Source organism: Acanthopagrus latus, chromosome 8, assembly GCF_904848185.1.
Source record: "Acanthopagrus latus isolate v.2019 chromosome 8, fAcaLat1.1, whole genome shotgun sequence".
Classification (NCBI taxonomy): Eukaryota; Metazoa; Chordata; class Actinopteri; order Spariformes; family Sparidae; genus Acanthopagrus; species Acanthopagrus latus.
Genome location: NC_051046.1, coordinates 12,844,567 through 12,865,909, shown reverse-complemented (window position 1 = coordinate 12,865,909; position 21,343 = coordinate 12,844,567). Strand labels below are relative to the sequence as shown.

The 21,343-nt window shown below is 41.2% G+C and overlaps 1 protein-coding gene and 1 long non-coding RNA gene across 5 annotated transcripts in view; both read left to right on the top strand.

The window, feature by feature from the left end:
* Positions 1–5,365, top strand: part of LOC119024799 (tetraspanin-18-like) — a 34,653-nt gene extending 29,288 nt beyond the window's left edge. The window contains exons 6-9 of the mRNA XM_037107912.1: positions 1,835–1,933; positions 2,162–2,335; positions 3,034–3,117; positions 4,454–5,365. Coding sequence (XP_036963807.1) covers positions 1,835–1,933; positions 2,162–2,335; positions 3,034–3,117; positions 4,454–4,501 — 405 coding nt within the window. The 3' untranslated portion in view covers positions 4,502–5,365. The remainder of the gene's footprint in view (positions 1–1,834; positions 1,934–2,161; positions 2,336–3,033; positions 3,118–4,453) is intronic.
* Positions 5,366–6,327: 962 nt separating this feature from the next.
* The window catches only part of LOC119023701, a 31,386-nt gene continuing 16,370 nt past the window's right edge, over positions 6,328–21,343 (top strand). For 2 of the 4 annotated variants that reach the window (XR_005076315.1, XR_005076316.1), the window contains exons 1-3: positions 6,328–6,498; positions 11,543–11,678; positions 19,529–19,613. This is a non-coding gene — a long non-coding RNA (uncharacterized LOC119023701). Of the gene's footprint in view, positions 6,499–11,542; positions 11,679–19,528; positions 19,614–20,754; positions 20,885–21,343 lie in introns of those variants that run through there. The other 2 variants (XR_005076317.1, XR_005076314.1) reach the window with 2 other exon arrangements.

The following is a 21,343-nucleotide window of genomic DNA, read 5'->3' as shown; positions in this document are numbered from 1 at the left end:
TTAATTGCTTTACATTGGCTCAACCAGGTTGTAGGATGCCAAGTCTACTAACAGACAGGTGATACATTTTGAGACGTGAAACTTTTTTTGTGTTTTCCTTAATTTGTCGACCTTCTGTCACCACCTCCTCTGATTGAATATGATGATATACGTGTATATAAACATATAATTAACCACAGCTGAAAAATAGCCTGGAATAGCTTACCGATCTAAAAAGGTTATAGACTGAAAAAGTGTAGGAACCTTGATTAGTTTTGGCCATTTTATACTGTAGATCATTTAGGCAGCCGTCTTCTATGATTGTTTTTTGCTTAAGAGTCCTCATGAAACATACTGTTAGTCTTTGGCCTGTAAAACAGTCAGATAAGGTGGGACTAGTCAAGGAAATTGATTGGCTATAGGAGCCAATATCATTAGCGCTGAATATGAATTACGCTTCCCGGCCTGGCAGCTACATGTCAAAGTAGGCGACCAGGAGCTTCCATTGAAACCAGCCGATTAAGTGATAAGGGCATGCCGAACATGGCTACACACGGCGGCATCTGAGACTAATGGCTGCCAATTAGATAACAGGGAATGGAGTACCAAGGTGGTTTTCTTGCTGGGTTCGTCTCCTGGCAATGCAGGGCCGAATGTTAGTCAGCTAATAGGACCTAACCTTAGCTGCATGAGTGAACAAGAAAGCAGTACCTGTCTATTAGCAGCTAAACTCCCTTAACTCCATGGTGCTGGATTCCCCATCATAAACTGACCGCAGTTAGTCTCAGACTTTGTGTTTATTTGGAGCCTGGTACAGTCAGCCACTGTTAGCAGTTACTTAAGCAACATGTGGAGACTACATAAATCAACAAGGGTTCAGGCAGAGCAGCTGGATGACATTGGAGGGAAAATCAGAAACCATTTTCGCCATAAAATATGATCCATTTCTGCCTAAGTCAGTGAAAAAGGTTATAGATTCTTGTTTTTGTACAGTAATCATTGAAACACTCACTACATTAAATCTGGGCTCTGTGCTACTCACTCACCACTTACAGTTGAATTGACTGATAAGTGGATGACATATTATTGGTTGAAAATAGTTCATTCAAACTAATGTAAGCACACGTGACATTTTATTTTACAGGAAGAAGACATGACTGGATTCTGATATAGAAATATAATGAAATTGATTTTTGTGCTTCTTCCTTTGCATATGTTGTTGGACAACGTGACTGTGGATGTGATTTAAAAACGGTTTAGATCAGAAGACTTCTCCACCATTTGACCTCTTTATTCTATTTACTCATAATGGAATGTAGTTTAAGGATCCCAGTCGATGCAGCAGAACAAAAAAATATTGTCATTCTTTATTCTACACATTGCCACATTACCCACAATTTAACTCGACTGCTGCCAGTTGAGTCAGATATTACTCCAGGTGTGGTAGGCTAGTAGCAGCTAAGGTGGCCCCATAGCCACAAGCTATTAGCGTCACACAGTCATAAGCATTGGGCAGTAGAGGTCTGGTAATCTCACTAAAATCCCACATTTTTTTCATTTTCGTTTTCTTCTTTGGTGCCAGCTGACTGACTTGTTTCAAGTTGTGACACTCGAGGACATTTATCAGACTTTGTTCAGCTCCTTCTGGAATCACAAAAGGCTTTATACAACTTTTTCCACATATGTAGTAGTCCTCCCCAAACCTGTAAACACACTTTAATGGGTAAAACTGGTGCTCTTCCCCTTTAAAAAGAGACTCAGCCTTTGTGTCCAGTGATTTTCTCTAATGTGAAAGACACAGGTATTATTCCTGTGGTGACACTAACCTGTCTTCTCCCCCGTCTTTCTTTTTTAGCTTACCAGAGAGTACTTCACCAAGGAACTGAAGAGACATTATCAGGGCTACAACAACACTGATGTCTTCACCTCCACATGGAATGCCATCATGACTACAGTAAGGCCACAGCACACATGGCAAAGAGCTTTACACTCTGCAGCTTTTACCAACTGTCTGTGGAAACAGGAAGGTTCCAGCCTGGCGTCAGGGGCCTATATTTTATAGATAAAAATCCTGGACATTTAGGTCAATATTCATGCTGGATTGGTGGAACACAGGCCAGTGCACAAATAGGCACTCAGCAATAAGGGCTTCTTTTCCCATTCTCTCCTCTCCTCCCATCAGTTCGACTGCTGTGGGGTGAACAGCCCAGAGGATTTTAAGGACAGCCTGTTCAGGCTGATCAACCAAAATCATGTGGTGCCAGAAGCCTGCTGCCAGCGTGCCACTCAAAACGGGGAGCTGGCCTATATCAGCCAGCAGTGCTTAACAGGCAATATGATGTTCCGCAATAACAAGGTAACTTCTGACATCTACCACACTGACATCCTCTCTCTCCCTGTCTCTTCTTCCCTCCTTCCAAACCACCTCCAGGCCTAATTAGAACAGGAGACAGTTGTGGGGTGACATCCAGGGGCGTACTGACTTCTCCATGGCTGATTAGTGCTTTTCCATGTTTTGTGTGTCATGGGAGGCCATCTTACTACCAGTGTATGTATGCGTAGGAGCAAGTGTGTGTGTGTGTGTGTGTGTGTGTTTGTATGGATACAGTAGTAAATTGGAATTTTTGTGGCGCATACATCTGTGCAAAAATAGAGGATAATGATTATTTGAATATGTGAAAATGAGGTGTGCTTCGCAGTTACACACACGTACACCCACGTCCCTGCTTCCATGTGAATGCAGAGCGCCTTGGAGTGAAATGTAATTACAGTGAAAACTGATAGGAAGAGGTTTTATACCACACTCTCCACCTGTTGTTTTTCGAGCCACAGGAACAATGCGAGATGTCCACATTGTGTGTGTCTCCCTCTGCTCATTCACACAAAGAGCCTCATTAAAAGGCAGTGAGGCCCTGCTTCCCACTCATTCAACCAGGCCTTTGTTCCAAGCCCCACTCGATTAAAGCTGTGATGTTGCTTTAATTGTCTCTGTAATTGTGCGAGTTTATAGCCTATTGATTCTCTGCTGAGCGTCACGTCTTTGTGTTTCCACAGGGCTGTTACTCTGCAGTAGTCGACTACTTTGAACTGTACATCTATGTGGCTGGAGCGCTGGCCATTGTGGTGCTGACCATTGAGGTAGGAGGGGTTTTCATTCCTCACATATGCAGCATTTTTCTTTGCCTCTCCAGTGATATAGTGAATATTTATCTCAGAAATGGGGAATTCGGCATTAAGCTGAAGATGTTTGCCTAAATATGTGCAGTGTTATTTGAAATCTCCCTGTAGGGCAACATCTCCACCTAGTGGTGAGACTTTTTGCTACAGGAATGCAGATTTGATCGAGCTGCCTTGTTGCAGCTTTTTAAAATTACATGTCTCTTTAATGAGATCACTTTTTCTTCACATGGTTCTCTTTGCCAACACGCAACTCATTACATCAGCGAAAGTTCAACCAAAAATGAAAATGTAGTCATTATCCACTCACCCTCATGCTGCTTGAAAGTTGGGGGAAGTTTTGTAGTCCACAAAACATTTATGGAGATTCAAAGCAAAATGGGGGTGCAACATTCTCCTAATTTGACCCTGAAGGAGGGCTTGGTTTGAAATTTAAACAAACAACCTGAAAATGAATAAATAAACTGGCTCCATATTGCACCCAGCCTTATCAAAGTCTCTGGGAGCCCCGAGATCCCAAATTGATTTGAAAAGATGTTGTTTTCAGAGGTTTGCTTTAGCTCAAGCAACCACTTCACGCGTGTAGCTTAGCAGCTACACTATAGAATCAGGCTTTAGAAAGGTGAATAATGTTCTTTCAAAAGATTTTCGATCTTGGGGTGGGTGAGCTATATAGAGCCATTTTCAGTTTATTTAGCCATTTTTAAGGTTTTTCAGTTGTGTTTTATGTTTTAAGTCCCCATACTCTGCAGTTGTTTTGGAGAATGCAGCGCTACAGCATTTTGCTGCAAAGCTCCAGAAACGTTTGTGAGCTAAGAAACTTCACCTGACTTCCCATCAGCATAATGATAATTTAATTTCCAATTTTGGGCAAATGTATCCTTTAATCTCACATCCATGATACATTGATGCAACCAGAATACTGCAAACATGTGTCAGGATAAACTCCTGTACTCTGTAGCCTAATTTGTTTGTACAATAGAATGGACGGAAACCTACTGATTGTAAATACACCGAGTCTTGGTGGCGATTTAGTTTGAGTCAGAAATCAATTCATGAAATCTGAAACAATGTGGTAACTGAATGCATTTTGTGCCGGAGCAATGAAAGGTTATCCAGTGTAGTCCAAACTGACTGCTGTTGTGTAAAGAGTATTGAAAAATGGACCTCGGTATTGAGAAATGCATGTAACCAATTGTTAAAGTAGAGTGGAAGCAGTACACATGTTTGTTATAAGTTTGTCAAAACAACATCTTCTTCTGTGTGCTGATCATTTCTTTTTTCTTGCTGTCCTCAGCTCTTCGCCATGGTCTTTGCAATGTGTCTCTTCAGGGGAATCCAGTAGAGCTGCTCCGTCTGTGAACTTCTGTGTTTTTGTTTTGTTTTTTTGAAAAGAAAAGGGAATTCAGGAGAAAAGAACAAAATGGACACTTGTAAATTTGTTGATCTCTTTTTCTAAAGGCTAATTGGTAGAAAAACAAACTCTCAAACTCCTGTACTTCACAGCTGGACTTTTGAGGTACTGGGTGGTAAAAAACAAAAAAAAACCAACAAAAACAACAACACATATACACACTCACACATACATTGAGAAAAAAGTGGGAGATCAGAGACAAAACTGATATAAAAAAGATTTGTGTGTAAAGCGGAAACAGTAATCTTTGGACCAGGTCTAGCACAGACTGGGCGTAACGTGGACCAGGCATGAGGACCAGGTGAAGCCTGAGCAGAAGGCACTGCACTGACTTTTGGATGAAGAATATTTATATTAAGTAAAGTTGGCTTAACTGTAAAAAAACAAAAACAAAATGTGTTTCATGTACACTTTGGCTGTTACCCTTTCCCCTTTCATACTGTATAATGTAACACACTCCCTCCCTACATATGCCTTTTTTACAGCCACTCTTCTTTAATGCTGTATTATATAAGCTGTGTGTGTGTGTGTGTGTGTGTGTGTGTGTGTGTGTGTGTGTGTGTGTGTGTGTGTGTGTGTACATACTTGATGCTCTTTTTGAATGTGTATGTGTGCATGTGAGCTCGTGGCTCTCCATGAACCCTCCCAAGCTTGAAAGCCGACTTTCTTTTTCTATCTGTATGGTGATGTTTATTGCAGTAGTGGTCATATGTGGTTTTAGGTGGTGAAATGTATGTGCCTGCATTTGTATTAGATTCTTGAAAAGTCAATGACATAAACGGCATTCTAAATGACTGTCCCTGTGTTTTGTTTTAGTGTTGTTGTTTGGTTTTTTTTACAGATGATTTTTTATGCATAGAATTAACCCCACATGTAGCGCAGCTGCAAATAATCCTCAATGGTAAAGACAACACATGATGGAAACACATTACACAGTACATGAAGGTTTTGCAAGAATTAATGTTTATCCGGCTTGATCTGCTGGGAACAGCTTCAATTTATATTCATTTTTTTACAGTTAGAGTTTGACAAGAGAGACGAAAGCTGAGCTAATTTTGTGGAAAAATAAGCTTGAAAATTTTTATTCTATTTTGGCATCAGGTCCCATGATAAATTAGATTTTCCAGTTAAACTGCAAAACCGTCACAGGCTTCTGGCCTTAATAATTCTTCTCTTTTTATATGAGAAATGAATCATTTATATATCATACACTAGAAGTATTGAAAGAAAGAAGATGCAGGATGTTTCATTTATTGATGACCCAAAGCATAATAAAATACAGTCAGGCTCCACCTACTGTAATGGCTCTTGGCTCTTGTTGCAATTTCATCCCAAATACATCACTATTGATTTTTTTGGTTTGTTTTTTGTTTTTTGTTTTTGTCCTGCAAGAAAATCCATGATAACTGTGAACAACAAACAGAAAGAATACATCAGGTAACTATAAGACTGGTGGTTGTACAAACCTGTCTAGTTCATGAAAATTTTAAATTGCACGAAGTAATACTGATTTAAGCTCGAGCTGCAGTTTTGTTCACGGGGGATGTGTGAGGAAATCACAAATTTAAATAAAAGTCTTTGTGTGAGGCTAACGACTCAACTTCAGTTTCTACACAACACTGACAGATGTTTATTGGGTTTTTTTTTTTTATCAGCAAGTGCCTCTGATTGTCAGGTGTGACTGATCATTCACTGATAAACTCTAGAGAGCAGTCCAAAAAAATCCACATCTTTTTTTTTTTTCAGGTTATGGATTTTTGGCCAGAGGGGGGCAGAAGATCTTTTGAATGAATGATTGATAGTGAACACAGACCTCACCCGATGGCCTTGTTGTTTAAAGTTTAACAATGTTTTTCACATTCAGTGGACATTTATCAACGTTAACATTCAGTTGGAGTCGTGTTCATGGCCACCTGAATGAATGTAAGGTCAGTGTGTTCACATTTATCTTATATTAGCTCTGTTTTTGTTCATATACTGTTTCTGAGTGTGTAGGCCCGCTAACAGCCTGAGGTCAGGATGAGGCTAGCTGTTTAGCTAATCGAACTACTTGGTCACTTAGAAGGCAAACAGCAGGTTAATATGATCTTCATTATGCTGGGAATGGCTGTCTACTGCTATTCAGCTCATCCATGTGGCATTTGTGCCTGCCATTGACCAAAACAGGGAGCTAAAAGTGGCTACAAGGCTCCATAAAACGGATTTACTACAAGAAACCTCTTTCACGTGACAAACAAATGGACAGGGGTGAAAGAAATAACCTCCTTGGCGTAGAAAACATTCAGCCGTGAGCAAATGTTCCTATCACATGGCAGTGAGCTGCCTGGTGGTGCAGATCAAATGTCTGTTTCTTGATAGCCCAAATGTCTGATCATCTACGTCCAAACCTAACAGACGGATTCATCCTTAATGAAAAGAATCGTCTCGTGTTAATTGCTGATGTTCACTCTGTGAGGGATGTTTGAAGTCTTTCAGCAGGGATTTATGCAACTAACGTCACCTTTATAATGTACCGTATCCCTTCCATATACACAGAACATAAAGGCCTCCATGTTGGCTCAATGGTAGGTACTTTCAGCACTCAACAAGGCTCACTTCTCTGCCTCTGCTCTCTTCTCACCTCACTGATCCACACTTTTAGCTCTGCAGAGCGGATGGAATGTAACCGCACAACACTGAGAGTGAAGCGCAGTATTAGGCCGACCTGAGCTGAGCTGGGAGGGGGACATATCTGGAACTGAAGTGCCCCAGTCAAGCAGAACAGGTGTTACTCATTCACACTTTTCCTGGTTGCCCTCCATCATTTGTCCTGGCCGCTCGCAGGCCGAGGTGTTTGCCATCCTTCTCCACACCTCCGTCACGCCGCTCTGCTGGGGCTTGTTTTCACTCATCTCTCCGTTGGTGTTCTTTCCATCTTGAAATTGATTCAGCTCCCCTCGGGTTGGGTTTATCAAAGGCACGCATTGAGTCTGGCTTAGATCTTAAAAAATGGTAAGTATTCAGATAGACGTCTTAAGTTCCACAGTTGCAAAAATCTGTCTGATTCTTGGATATCTCTAAAGAGGACTTGTTTGCTCCGCCTTCTCGGGGCGAATTGGGACTCTTTCAAACTAGAAAAACACAGCAGACAGATTCAAGCTGCTAAACGCTGCAGATGAGCAAAGAAATGATCAGAACAAAAAGTTTTAATTGCCTTCTAGGGCTTTGTAATTCCTTCCCCTCTCATTGTTTGACTCAGCATCAAACCACATGTTAGCTATGTTTTTATGTTTTTGCCAGCTGCTGACTGGTTGATTGGAAATGCTGCTATTATTTCTGGGAAAGCCTGGCATGAGGGTAGCTATGATTTTAGCAGGGATGCACCAATTTCTTGGCCAGTATTTGCCTTGTTGACTGCCTGTGAGCAAAAAAGGATGACATTCACCAGTGGCAGTGCCTGATGTTTATCTGCCGTGTTGCATCAACTTGGAGACTGAGCAGTATGAGCTTCTGCTCATGACATCCCTGCACCCAGTTTGAAAGTCTATGTAAGAACTGAAACATTCTCACTACCGAGTAGGTAGTTTTATTACAGGCGGGAAAGACTTTTGACGCTCCTTTTTCTGTGAATACAGTTTGAAATCACGGTGTGATCATTTCGACAGATAATACTGTTGCAATATGATGCAACTCGAAACATGTTGCAAACATTTTTTCTCTGGCTTCAGGAGGGCGACATCTGCAGGCCAGGTCATCTCTGTGGCGCTGCAGTATTTCACTGTAACGCTGTTTTATCACACATGTCACCTTTATCAGAACTCCTGCAATTTGGATATTGTTCTTATTGCACCATATTGTGATTTTGATAGTATTTCAATAATCGTGATACCATAATTGAATTTGTGATCTTTCAAATATGAGAGTGTAATGACGGGCTGAATGACTTAAAACAGTTATTTTTTCTTATAATGATGATTTCTATGTTCCCGTGGCACGAGAAGGGGGATAAATTATAAAGAAACAAAAACACTGGAATTGGCATTAGCCACTTGTTTAACATCTGTATCTGTGTGTTCCTCTATTTTAAATATTAATGTTTTATTCTTGTTTTTATTTTTAACTGTCACTCTCATATTAGACTATTGTAAGAGCAACACTACCACTTTATTAATCTATAGATGACTCTAATATATCTTTGTGAAGCCAGGCTGTGGCAGAGAGTGCTTTACAAAGTTATTCTCATCTTAATCTCCTATTAGGTAGTTTGGGTCTACAAGAAAATGGAATTACAGCGTTGTTAATAACCAGTGAGCTCTTATTTCTTCTTATTTTATTTTGTCTCTTTTTTTCATGAGAACCTAAACTGTGACCCAGACTGTGGTTTCTGGCAGAAAAGACAATATCTCACACTTTCTCATGCAACAAACCTGTATAAAGTATTTGCCTCTACTGTAATTTTTTTTTTGAGTGAATTTAATGTGCTGTAAATGAACATAAACATGTAAGTGTACTTTCCAATAGACTCATTACATCGTGCTTCTCTGAGAGCTCATTCATACGCTCGTTTTTCTGTTTTATTTCAAAATAATTGGACACAATTTGGACAAAAAGAAGATAAAACTTTAAGCCTTCCAAACAGTCTTTACCAAACCTGAACATGTGATTACAATTTCCCTAACAGCCTTATTAAGAAACACACGTTTTAAACTTTAGGAATGTATGAATACTTGTTAAGCTCAAGGTGAACTGAACAACGGGCCAGCTGACTTCTCTTAGTTTCCCCTGCATCATTACCATATACTGGAGCTCATTACAGTCACCTCAAATAAAAGGAGAAATTCGCAGCTCGGTTTCTGGTGCCACATACGCCGAGGGCAATCAAGAGCGGTCCCAAAAACAGTAACCAGTGGTGTTAAGTGAATCGTAACCAAACCAAATCATAAAAAGATTCAAAAAAGCTGCACAGCATCTCACAGTGCTCTTTTGAACTATCCAAAAACACAGAGTAACTTTTAATGAGTATATTCTCTTCTGACTCCTATTCATCTGCTTGCACTTTCACAGTTGTATCTATTATCTGTTCACTGAGGATTCAAAAACATCCCCTGTTATTCTTACTTCTTACAACTGGTTGCTTTAAATGTTAAGCTCACTGTGCCTGATTTGAAACATGTCCAGCTATAGATGACACATCCAGCCCAGTTTGCATTTTTATGTTCAGTTGCCAACTCTGAATGTGAGCTACAACCATTTAATCCGCCACATGAGGGCGGTAGCATGCCTGCTACTTCTCCATCCCCTGTTGTGAGTGTATAGTTTCCAGTAGGTGTCAACAAGAGGAGACCTTATTGAGTTTTGTGAGAATTTCATCAAGTATTTATTCTTCACGATTAATCTTTTTTATGTGGTCGTTTTTAGGCAGTTTTTTGTTGATTTTCTTGGATCACAAATGGAAGTCAAAGTTGCTTCCTGCCGCACAAATGTAACATATTACCATCCGTATGTATATGTTAAATGGCGCCCTTTCACTGCCTCTGTAAACACTAACTCCAATGGCCCCCACTCTCGAGAGGGCTGAAAGTTTTACCCTACAAACTCAAACGTGTTGACTGAGGCAAATTTGACATGACTATGAGGCTGGACCCTCAAATTAAAACAGTGTGCTTTTGGTATTTTAGGCACATTTTGTGTTTGACCTGCTGATCAGAAAGTAAGCACCAGTAGCAGTCAGTGTGTCAGAGCACCACCACCACCACCACCACCACCACCACCTCCCCCTCCTTCTTATTTGAAGTGTCTGCATTGGTTCAGGTCAGGATCTCACTGAGAATTTAACAGCTGCTAAGTGTTACTGGTGGTCGGTGCGAGCAGCTCCTGATCCCGGTGGTTTACTCTCTCCGGCATCATGTAGAAGTGGTCTTAACGCGAGTCTGAAGTGTGCAACCCTCCCAGAAGTACAGCCGCGATGATTAATTGATTAGTCGTCAACGCTTACATTAATCGCCAACTATATTCTCATTCTTCGCCTCCACCTGTTGTCAAAAATACTGAAATATCAATTCAGACTATATGAAACAGTTTCAATACTAACATTTATCTTTAAATAAGAAATTCAATATTGTATGCCCTCAGTATTGTCAGTAATAAGAGAAGCATAAGTAGTGCAACGACAGAAATATACAGCAACATAAAATAAAATTTGACTCAAAATAATAAGATAAAATAGAAATACTTCAGATAAAATGAAGTATACCACTACCCCCGTGGTATCAAACAGGGAAATATCAGAAATCAGTATTTTCCGAGCATTGTTTGGTATAATACATGTTAAAATGCGGCTTTCATTTTACTAAATGATACCAAAACAAAGTATTTGTCCTGCTTTGAATTTGTTTGATATGAACTGACAGTGGTTAAGCTTCTCTTGGAGCATATTTGCCTGTGTCAGCATCTTCCCTCTTAAGAGTGGTGATCAGAACATCCTTGCAAAAAGCTTTTGGATCCTCCGCAGCAACAGATCACTACGGAAGAACAGACCATCGTTATACGTTCAGGAACCCGCCTTTGTTCTGATTATGTTACCAGTTACAGGATCTGTAGTCTTCCTGCTGCCGTCAGAGGAACTTGTGTAAAAAGCCCTTAAAATAATGTTTGGGTTTTTTTTGTAGTTTGGGTTCACTGCAAGGGATTGATGTTGTAGTGTTTACCTCTTTGCTCCAGTGTAGTCTTGCACCGCTACATCTCTTCTTTCCTCATAAAAATTCCTCCCAGGAAGAAGGGAGAAGAGAGCGAGGGATGGAGGGAGAGGTGGGGCAAGAGGGGCTCCTTGTTCAGTTTGTTTTAGCCCCCTGTTTGGAGAGGAAACTTTCATTGCTTGATGATTTATGAGTGGTTAGACTCCCAGGGGAATTTGAGAGTCCTTTTTTCCTGCATGTAATAACCCACCCCTCTAACATAAAACTTACGTTTCTCCTTTGTGTTGTGTTTATCCAGTGTGAAAGGTGTTAGGTCCGGTGGGGAGACGGAGGGCCCCGGAGAAGCCCCTTAGGACTGTTCAACAGAAACCATACCGGGGGCAGATGATTCACATCTGCTGCGACGTGACCGCAAGAACCCATTGAATGAAAATGTGAGAATCTAAATATACTCAACAGCGCAGTTTGATACCAAATAATGCTGCGGCCCACTCCGACAGCCTGGCTGTTCGTGGCACACAACGATCGAAATGTCCCACAGAACCGGGGGCCTCGGACTCGACCCAGCAGCCTTTGTGACGCACAGTGTGGTGCCCACGACCCAGCATGAAACAGGAAGTGAACTGTAAATCAGTCTGTAGGGATGGGTCGTTTCTCAGGCCGAGCATCACCACTGTCTTGAGAGTTTTTTATTGTGCTTTGTGACTCACTCGCTGAGCATGTGTTTCCAGTCCACAGGACTTGGATTTGGATGATGACTACAAATAGACGGGTCGAAAGTTGCCCCATGTGAGAAGACCACAAAGTGCTCTATGGTTACAAAGGAGAAGAGTGATAGTGCCTGTATGAGGCTGCTTCATTTTTCCTCATTAGTCATCTCTGGGTTTCACTTTCTCAGCTCAAACCTTCCCCTCACAGCTGGAGGCTAATGCAGCGCTTAGCTCCTCATTGCACACCAGACTTCTCTCACCCTGTGGCCTTCGCCACTGAGCCGTCAACTCGGCCTGTCAATCAGAGTCCAGAGTGACCCGGCGCGCATGAGTCCGCGAGAGGTCAACTGTTGTGTGTGTCCGACCTTTGAGCTCCACAGTGGGGGGGTGGGGGCTTCATGTGCACATGCACCGAACACGGCTGGACTTGGGTACGCAATAAATCAGAAGGATGCCTCGCCGCCCCAATATTCACAAGATTCATAATTGGAAGCATACTGCAGCAAGGAGAGTCCAAAAATGCTGCTCCGGAGCAGAGAGGTTGAGGAGGTTAGAAACACAGCCTGATAACAAACTGGGTTAGGAGGGACTCAGTGGACAGGCTGACGTCGTAGTGTGTTTCAAAGGCCTGCACACAGCTAGGCGAATCAACAGGGTGAGTCATTTCACCGCTGCAGCATGCCAGCTGACAGTTGAGGCATGTTTTATCAGTAAAATTATTTATGTTCTACCATATGTGTCTCGTAAATACAAAAAGGAAACTGCTTTAATAAACCTAACCAATATAGGCTTATGTGTAATGCTTCTGCAAATATGCACTTTTTATATTTGGCTGTAACGCCAGCAGTGCCGCTGCTCTGCAACAATACACGAGTGCTGATTTAACCCACTAACCCAGTGGTTAGATCCACACCTCTTCCAGCTCGGGCCAAACATTCAGCTGTGTGTCAGTACCACTTTAAATCCTTTCCCTCCCTGTTTATGTTAGCATGTCAAAAAGCCACACTAGACATTTCCACACGCTAATAAACTGCAGTTTTATTAGTGGGAGTCGGTGAATGATGTGAGCCATCGTGAGGCTGTCGCCATGGTTACAGACCACAGAGATGCCTGTCAGGCAGCTGGCTGTTTGGTGGCCACTGTCAGCTGATGGGAAAATGGAGGAGAGGCTGGACCACAGACTAACAAAGCACGATCACACCTGCAAAGTGCCCACTAAACGCAGCTTTGTGGTTGCATTTCACACCAGGGTTTCCCCAAACATGTTTTTACACCACTTGTAGTTTTCATACAGACATTTTTGTTAAATAATTCTTGGTACTGGATAAAACCTGGTGGTTTTAGAGGTGTTCAGATCATATTCTTAGGTAAAAGTTGCGATGCCACTACCACTACAAGTAAAAGTCCTGCTTTCAAAACCATACTGAAACAAATAATTAATCACCAAAGTGTCAAAACCAAAACTTTACCATCACTAACATGGCAAGACAGTGTACTAGCAGCTCTTGGTTGTCACAACACTACTTCACGTCACTCTTCATTGTTACATGCATACCTGTCTCTCCTGAAATAGCAGGTAAGAACTAATGTTAACACGGGGATATAAAATATAACTAAAATGTTACACATGTAAATAAAAAAAATGAAGATTGTTCAAGTGCTATAGATGATGATGAACTACTATGTAAGTATAGAAAACTTCAGTAATAATACCATAATGATTACAAAATCATCAGCCTTCACATACATTTATAATACTTGACACTGATCATGTAAACGCAGCCATACAAGTGTGATACTTTTATTTAACTATGTGTCATGTGACATCTGTCAGCTACTGGAAAAAAGAGCTCTTACTTGCCCCTTCAGTCTTCAGAGTTTCACCTCCTTGATGGTACACAGTTTTCAGTGGACAGGAAGGGTGTGACAAATCTGAAAAGTAACTTGTATCTAAAGCTTTCAGACAAATATAGTGGAGCAAAAAATATTTGCCTCGAGGTATAAAGTTGAATAAAAGGGAAATACTCAAGTACCTTGAAATTGTACTTAGTTCCATTATACCACTTATTTGCTCTGTATTTCATTGTGTTAATTTGCTACATGAAAAAAAAAAACATACATGACTCACTGGTTGTGATCTACTGGTTATCTTGCCTCCTGGGGTTGTGAAAGATAGCAATGAGGGGAAAATGCAGCGTAGACAGCTTCAAATCATTTTGCCTCCTCACAGCTTGATAGCAAACGTCCCAGAGGTCCAGCACTGCTGTCAGCCAGAGATTTTTAAAACTGTTGTTTCAAACAGTTCGTCTTTATCCACCTCAAAAAGTTATCTGAGGAAGGAGATGACCATTAGTCATCCAATCACATGCACATTTTTGATGCCTCTTTATCATCTTCAGATTTACAACACATGAAACTGGCTTCGCTGATAGTGGAGTTGCAGATGGGTCGATAGGAGCTGCTGGCCCAGAGCCAGAGAGCCCATTAGAAGTAGCTCAGGGAAGTAAGATGCTCCTCTCTCTGTGAACCTCCACTCTGAGCCCCGTCCTCCTCCTACACTTACCTCAGACACAATGACCTGTCAGATCCTGTGATGCACAGACGCGGTGACATGCAAATACACATTTGAGTCTAGTTTATTTCCGTCAATCTGAGTTATGTCCTGAAATGTGAATCCTAGCTCAGAGACTAACATCTTGTCTCTGTTTTGCTTCTTTGCTTGATTGGCAAAGCTTGCTAAAAACAGATGTCACTACTTTTAGATCCGTGGTATATTCAGGCGCTTTGGAACTGGCTTCTTATGTGGGTCCAAAGTTTAGCTAAATGTGAGCTGTTTACTGGCATTCTTGGCTCGTAATGAGGGAGGTTTTACTGGACAAAGTGATGTATGTTGAGTTTCTTCCTCTTCAGCCGCCTGCTCCTCTCCACAAAGCCGTGCTGAGGGGCTGTAGTGCTGACTTATGGCCACAGCAGGAGACCGCTCCGCCTTTTATGTCCCTTAGGACAGCATCAATATATCAAGCTTCTGCTGGCTCCTTTGATTTACAACAGCATGTCACTTAAAGTTATTTGAGTGAGGTAGACTTTGGTTCCATAGTAGCAAACACGGCCTGTGTGAATTTACATGTCTGAGTCATTTTTTTTTTTTTTTTTTTTTTTTTTTTTTTTTAACTGGTCAGTGTTGCTTGTCATTTTCCTCTGGCTCCAGTCCTCCACAGTTAATACGAGTCCCTTCATTGGTCCAAAAGTGAGCAGAGAGGTTTGATTTACAGTGCGAGCAGCAGCTTTATTTTCAAACCAAAGGGATCATTTAACAGTATAAGCCAATGTGTCAGCTCTAAAATATGACCTATAAGAAATTTTTCTGCTGAAAGCTGATATAAGCGCTGATTTACAGCCGCGGCCTAGCTAACGATGGCCCTTAATGAGCGGCTCAAGCATCCACTTGTTTATGGAGCGGGCTGATTGACAGGCCGACCAATGGAAAAATAAAGTAGTGAATGAGGAATTGGATCTGTCCCCTCTTTGCCATATCAGCAGGGTCCTAATGTAGTGGGGTGAACTTTGAAGTGTCCTAATGGTCTTCATGGTCCCTTAACCATGCAGGCTTCTATTAAGGGTGTCAGTGGAGCCTGGCTGGAGCAGCGTGACCCATTAGGTTTAATGAGTGCTGTTCAGGGCACAGTGGGCTGCTCTTCTTCCTCTCTGTAAGTGTTTATTTATGTCATCTACCCATGTTTCAGACAGGAGGGGAGTGTAGAGGCCGCTTTTAATGTCTCTTTAACTAGCCGCCCATTTGGTCGTCTGGGTCGCTGATCGTATCAATCCTGCGTCAGTAAGATGAATCCACGTCAATGGGCCGCATTGTAGCGCCACCTTACATGTCTGCCATTACAAGGACCGTAGGCTGTGCGTTTTACATTCAGTCAATTTAACATACACTGTGCTCTGGCCCCGAATCCACTGCTGAAAATAGTCCCAAACATATGTGCGATTTATTCATGTTAACAGAAGATTTCACTTGTGTCCAGCTGTTTTATGGTATTATTTAGCCCTTTTAAACATTAAAGTATATATTTATGACTTCATGTCTGTAAAGATTTACAGTATGTCTTCAGTAGAAGCTAATGAGCTTAGGGTGGGGAGCTGTAGAAAGGAAGTTGGAAAGTATTGAGAGGCAGACTGACTCATTGTTGGTCTTTTCATGTTATTTGCAGACAATAAGAACAATATATAATATACGCTGTGCACTGTGAAAGCACAGTAAAGCTCTTTAATATTGGTTTCAATAGTTCTATATGAGTTAAGTTTATTGTTATTAGCATTGTTATTGAAATATCATGAAGGCCATAAAAGAAGCATTTGAAAGTGCTGCTCTATCCGTCGCAGTCTTACTGATGATCTCTTACTCCTTGACTGGAACTGGAGGCTTCAGCTGGTGACAACAGGCTTCTCCTCAGTTTTCCCCGTTCTCATGCGATCAGAGTGCTCCAGTTAAACTCTTGCACAACTGTGGAAAAGACAGCAATTGTTGCTGGGAGCGAGCAGCAGAAATGGGAGCGCTCCAACATTCTTTGTCGGGCAAAGACCACAGTGATGGCAAGATGTGAATTGGCAAAGGTTATCGTTATCGTTTTTTGTTTTTTTTTTCCTGGCCGTTCCTTCCCTTTGTCTTACGTGAGAGTTGTCCTAACTGGTTGTGCCTTCTGTGGATGATATGCAGCACAGAGTTTGAAATAAAGGGTGGATTGATTACACACATAGTTTTTGTTGTGTAGGAAAGAAGTTTTGAAGTGATTATGAATGTTTTTTTCTGAGGACTGTTTTGTTACATGATTGAGCTCGTATTGCAAAAACAAAGACCATCTGTGTTTAACGACGTTGCGTATTGTGTTGCATGACCGCTTTCTCTCGCCCCCCGACCGTTGCTATGCTGTTAGCCAAAGACCACCTGGAGGTATTTTAGGCCCATTCAAACTATTAGGCTTCACTTTGGGCCTAATGGCTCGGGCGGAGCATCCCGTCCTGGAAGCTGCTGATGCGAGAAAAAGAAAGGGGATCACATCTCATCCACCTCCAACCACACACACATACACACATTATATACACAAAATACATTAGATATTTATAGTTTTCCTCTGCATGTAAAATTGAATTATACAATGATCTCACTGTCATAATAATTAGCATCACAATATTGCACTCACCAGTTTTATTTATTTTTTCTATTAAAGGTCCAGTGTGTAGGATGTAAGGGGAACTGTTGGTAGAGGTGTAGTCCACCAAATTGCACCGTCATGTTTCTAGAGGAGCCCAGAACTGAGAGAGGACCTTTCTCATTTATAGCAGCAATGGTACAGTGTGACAGTGAGGTGAGGGGTATGCAGTTGGTTGATCTGCAGCCTCACCACCGATTGCCCGTAAAACCTACAAACTGGTCCTTTAAGCATTTCATTGTTATGATTTATAAAAGGAATAGTTTAATATTTTGGAAAATGATTTGCTTCCTTGTTGCGATTAGGAAATTGATTCCGCTCTCATATCTGTCTGTTAAATATGAAACCACAACTAAACTGTGTTAACTGTGCAAAGATAATAAAATCTAGATAACAGCACCTCTTAACCTCACTAATCAAAATGTTATTTGTCGATAGCCTTGGTTGGAGGAAGTATGTTTTCATGTTATCTCTTTGTCCTATTCTTGTGAACATGATATCTCAAGAGGCATTTTCTTCAAATTTGGCACAAACTTCCACTTGGAGTTCAAGAATGAACTGATAAGAATTTGGTGGTCAAAGGTCACATTTTTGGTCCTTACTCAGCAATTCATATGACAACAAACTTTTACTCAAAGGTCGAAAAGGGTAAAATGATGTTATGATTGTTGTATCTGAAATGTCAACATCACATTGACATAATATTCTACAAAAACTGTTCTGGTCATTATTCAATGCCGAAGCTCAGGGACAGCAATTTGACTGGTGCATGGAGGCATGCAAGCATGAGGCAGTAACTCTACTAGTAACCTCTCTGCAAGAAAAGTGAGTCAGCATTCCCAAAAATGTCCCAACTATTCCTTTTAAGGTTTTTTTCACTCTGTGTCCAAACTGTGTCTGAATAAACTATATAGTGGACATTTTGTACTCCTTCCTTTTTATTTTAGTGTCTTATTATTAATGTAAAATGTTCGGCCCATAGCAGGACTTTCCAACCATTGGATAGGACCACGGACTGGCGCCTGGTCTTGGGTTGTGATGTACCTTTGCTGTAAAAGGGAACCTTTTATTTTCTTTCCCCAGGCAATTATTTTCATTTAACATTTTCATGTTTATTTTAAAGTAGTTGAGGTTGCATCATGTTCTCACTGTGCCTCATGTAGTCATATATCTCAACATGACTGCCCATCCCATCGGGCCGCCAGAAATATATAGCTCATGTCAGCTCCATGTTGTCGAAAATATTGGGATCCCCCGGCTCTATGGTGCCCTAAACAAGCCATGTTCATTGCATATACTCTACTTTTTGCATTTGTAATTATCCTAGAGTGTAATGTGTATCACTGCTGTGTGACTGCACTAGTTAGTGATGACACAAAATGATAATTCCCAAGCACCTGTAGCATCAATTTCCTGGTCACTATGCAGTAAACTATTGAGTGTCTGTTATATAGGGAGTATCATATAACCTGCCTCACATGAATGTGTAGGTGTGGTTTGATCAGATTTGATTTACAGTGGTCTGACAAGAAAAGCAGACCTCCCAACATCTGTCAGTGCCAGGAGACTTTGACTCAAATGTGGCTAAATCCTGATCTCTCTCACTTTCCTTTTTCCATCTGAAAACTGCTCACTTCAAACCAAGCGAGATGCACTGACAAACACATACACTAATAATAACCACAACTCTTGGCAGACAGTACTGTGATCATGCAGGACTGCGGCAGGTTAGACTAAGAAAACAAAAAAGTAGGTTTTTAAGAGATTGAAATTGGTACTCAACTGTTGGAGACTCATTTATTTCAAAATCACTTCAAAATCATCATCAATATAAACTGCCAGTAACTTCTGTACAAACAAATGTCCAGCACCTTAAACAGACCTCAGTGATGTCGTTCATGGTGCTAAATATGGACGGGACTGTTGGGACACAAAACCACACACCTCTGACTTTAGCAAAGAGACCACTGTCCCGGCGAAAGTCAAGAAAAATTACAAACTTCTCCAACACTGTAAGTGCAATAATTTATTGCAATGGCACATTATATAAAGTCAAAAATCAGAAGTAGAAATACTTGATTAATATACAAAAAGCTGCTTAAAGCCATAAGAAAAATTAGAAAGCAATTTCAAGCTCTGTAAAAGTCCAGAGCAACTCTTCAGAATAACACACAGAACATAATTTTACATTTCATGGCAATATTACTGTAATAATACTTCATCGGTTTATCTCTGGAGGTCCATTATTTGACAAATAAGCAAAAACAAATGTACAAGCAATTAGAACAATATCATTTATACTGTTCACATTCAGACAATACGACATTATAACTATGGATTTCAATTGCTTTATTTCAGTAGTATCAACATGGACGGAGCTGCAGAAGAGTGGAGCACTGAGGGAGGACCAGCGAGAGGACAAGCACACAGTCAACTCGACAGAGTAGGAATTCAGCCACACATGTCATCATGCATACATTTACTTTTTACCGCATCCTGTTTTTTATCTTAAACTTTGATGATGATGTTTTTGATTTTTAGTTCAGCCGAGCTTAAATCAGTTCAAAATGTTTCTCTTTCATCGAATGACTTTGTCTTTTCATTCAATGCCAATAAGCCCTCGCTGCAGAATATATTAACATGTCAAAGTCATCATCATGCCGACTGCTAATTCACTTGCTGTTGACAGGAAAGACTCAAGGCAACAAAAGTCAATTTTCAAAGACATGAGGAATTTCAAATGTTTTTTCATTTCCCCGACGAAAGGAGGAGCGTTTTGTAATGCTTTCTACAATTTTAAAGAGGATGTGTTCAAAATGCTGAACTCCCAAGTAGAGCTGCAATGATGGATTTGACTATATTCATCATGATTTGATCATTGTAAATGAGTTTTGCAGACAATATATAATAGATTAAAATTTTAGATTTTTACTGGAATTTTACAGAACATGGACAGGGACTAACAATTACTCAGTAGGATTATCTGCATAATGAATTGATACTGAAATTAGTCATGTTATTTGCAGTCCTTGGTATTAAGCAGAGGAGCTGTAACGGGCACTCATATGTTAGAATGATTAACCAACTATGAGGAGCTGAAAACAGACTCTCTTGCCATCATCCTCACAGGGGAAAGAAAACAGATATGTAGCCCAGCGGGCGTCATAGAGAGATCAGCCAAAAGACTAATGAAGCCTGTCTCTGGCCTGAGCCTGCAGCCCGGCTCTGGTGACGAGCTTATTCCGGCGGGGTAACACAGAGAGACACTCCTGCAATCACTGGACACACTCACCACATTCCTGCAGTCCAGCTCTAATGTCATCACATTACCTAAACATTACAGCACGCTCCTCAGGATGATGGGGGCCACTGATTTGGCCTGCAGTCTTTGGCATGTGAGGGATTCTGTGCGCGGGCTATGAATCCAGTCTCTGCTGAGCCTAACGGTGAATTGATTATTACAGTCTGTGTGTGCACTATGTCCTCACCATGTCGGCCGCGATGTACGACGGTGTTCACAGGGCAGCCCGGCTCACTCTGATGCTAATTATGTGTGTCAATCCCTGTTTGTTTGCTGATTGAAGCTGACGTGGCTAGTTGGTGTTGAAGGCTGCTGCTGTGCGTTGCTGCGCCCTGTCTGCCCGTGGAGACGGTGTTTCCTGTAACCTGAGGCCCGAGCCTTGCATGGGGAACCTGTGGAGGCAGCCCTGGGAGAGGAAATGACACGTTGGTTTGAAACTGCTGCCAGTCCGATGCCTGCTTTCCTCCCAGACTAAATTGTCAAAGGCCATGTCTGCTCTCGCTCAGTTAGTCTCTGTTCACTTATTGCATTCGACCTCTGTCCTTCTTTGCAGGGACATGAATTACCCGCCACAGGCCTAAATAATATTAATGCTCTCGCTCCTTAACTAATTATTGTTTGCATCACCAAGTGACAAAAAAGAAACTCTCAGCACTTGGGCTTGCCCTCATCAAGTGGCCTTGTTTTTGGATGGTGTTTATTAAATGCAAATACTGAATATTTAGATATGTACGTGATCTCAATTACACAACAAAATGAGTGGGGCAGGATGGGTGATATAAAAAAACAAGCTAAAGGAATTAAATAATGTTCATCAAGCTTAATTCTGTAACTTAGAATACTGAATGATATGGCTGGATTTGGCACTTAAC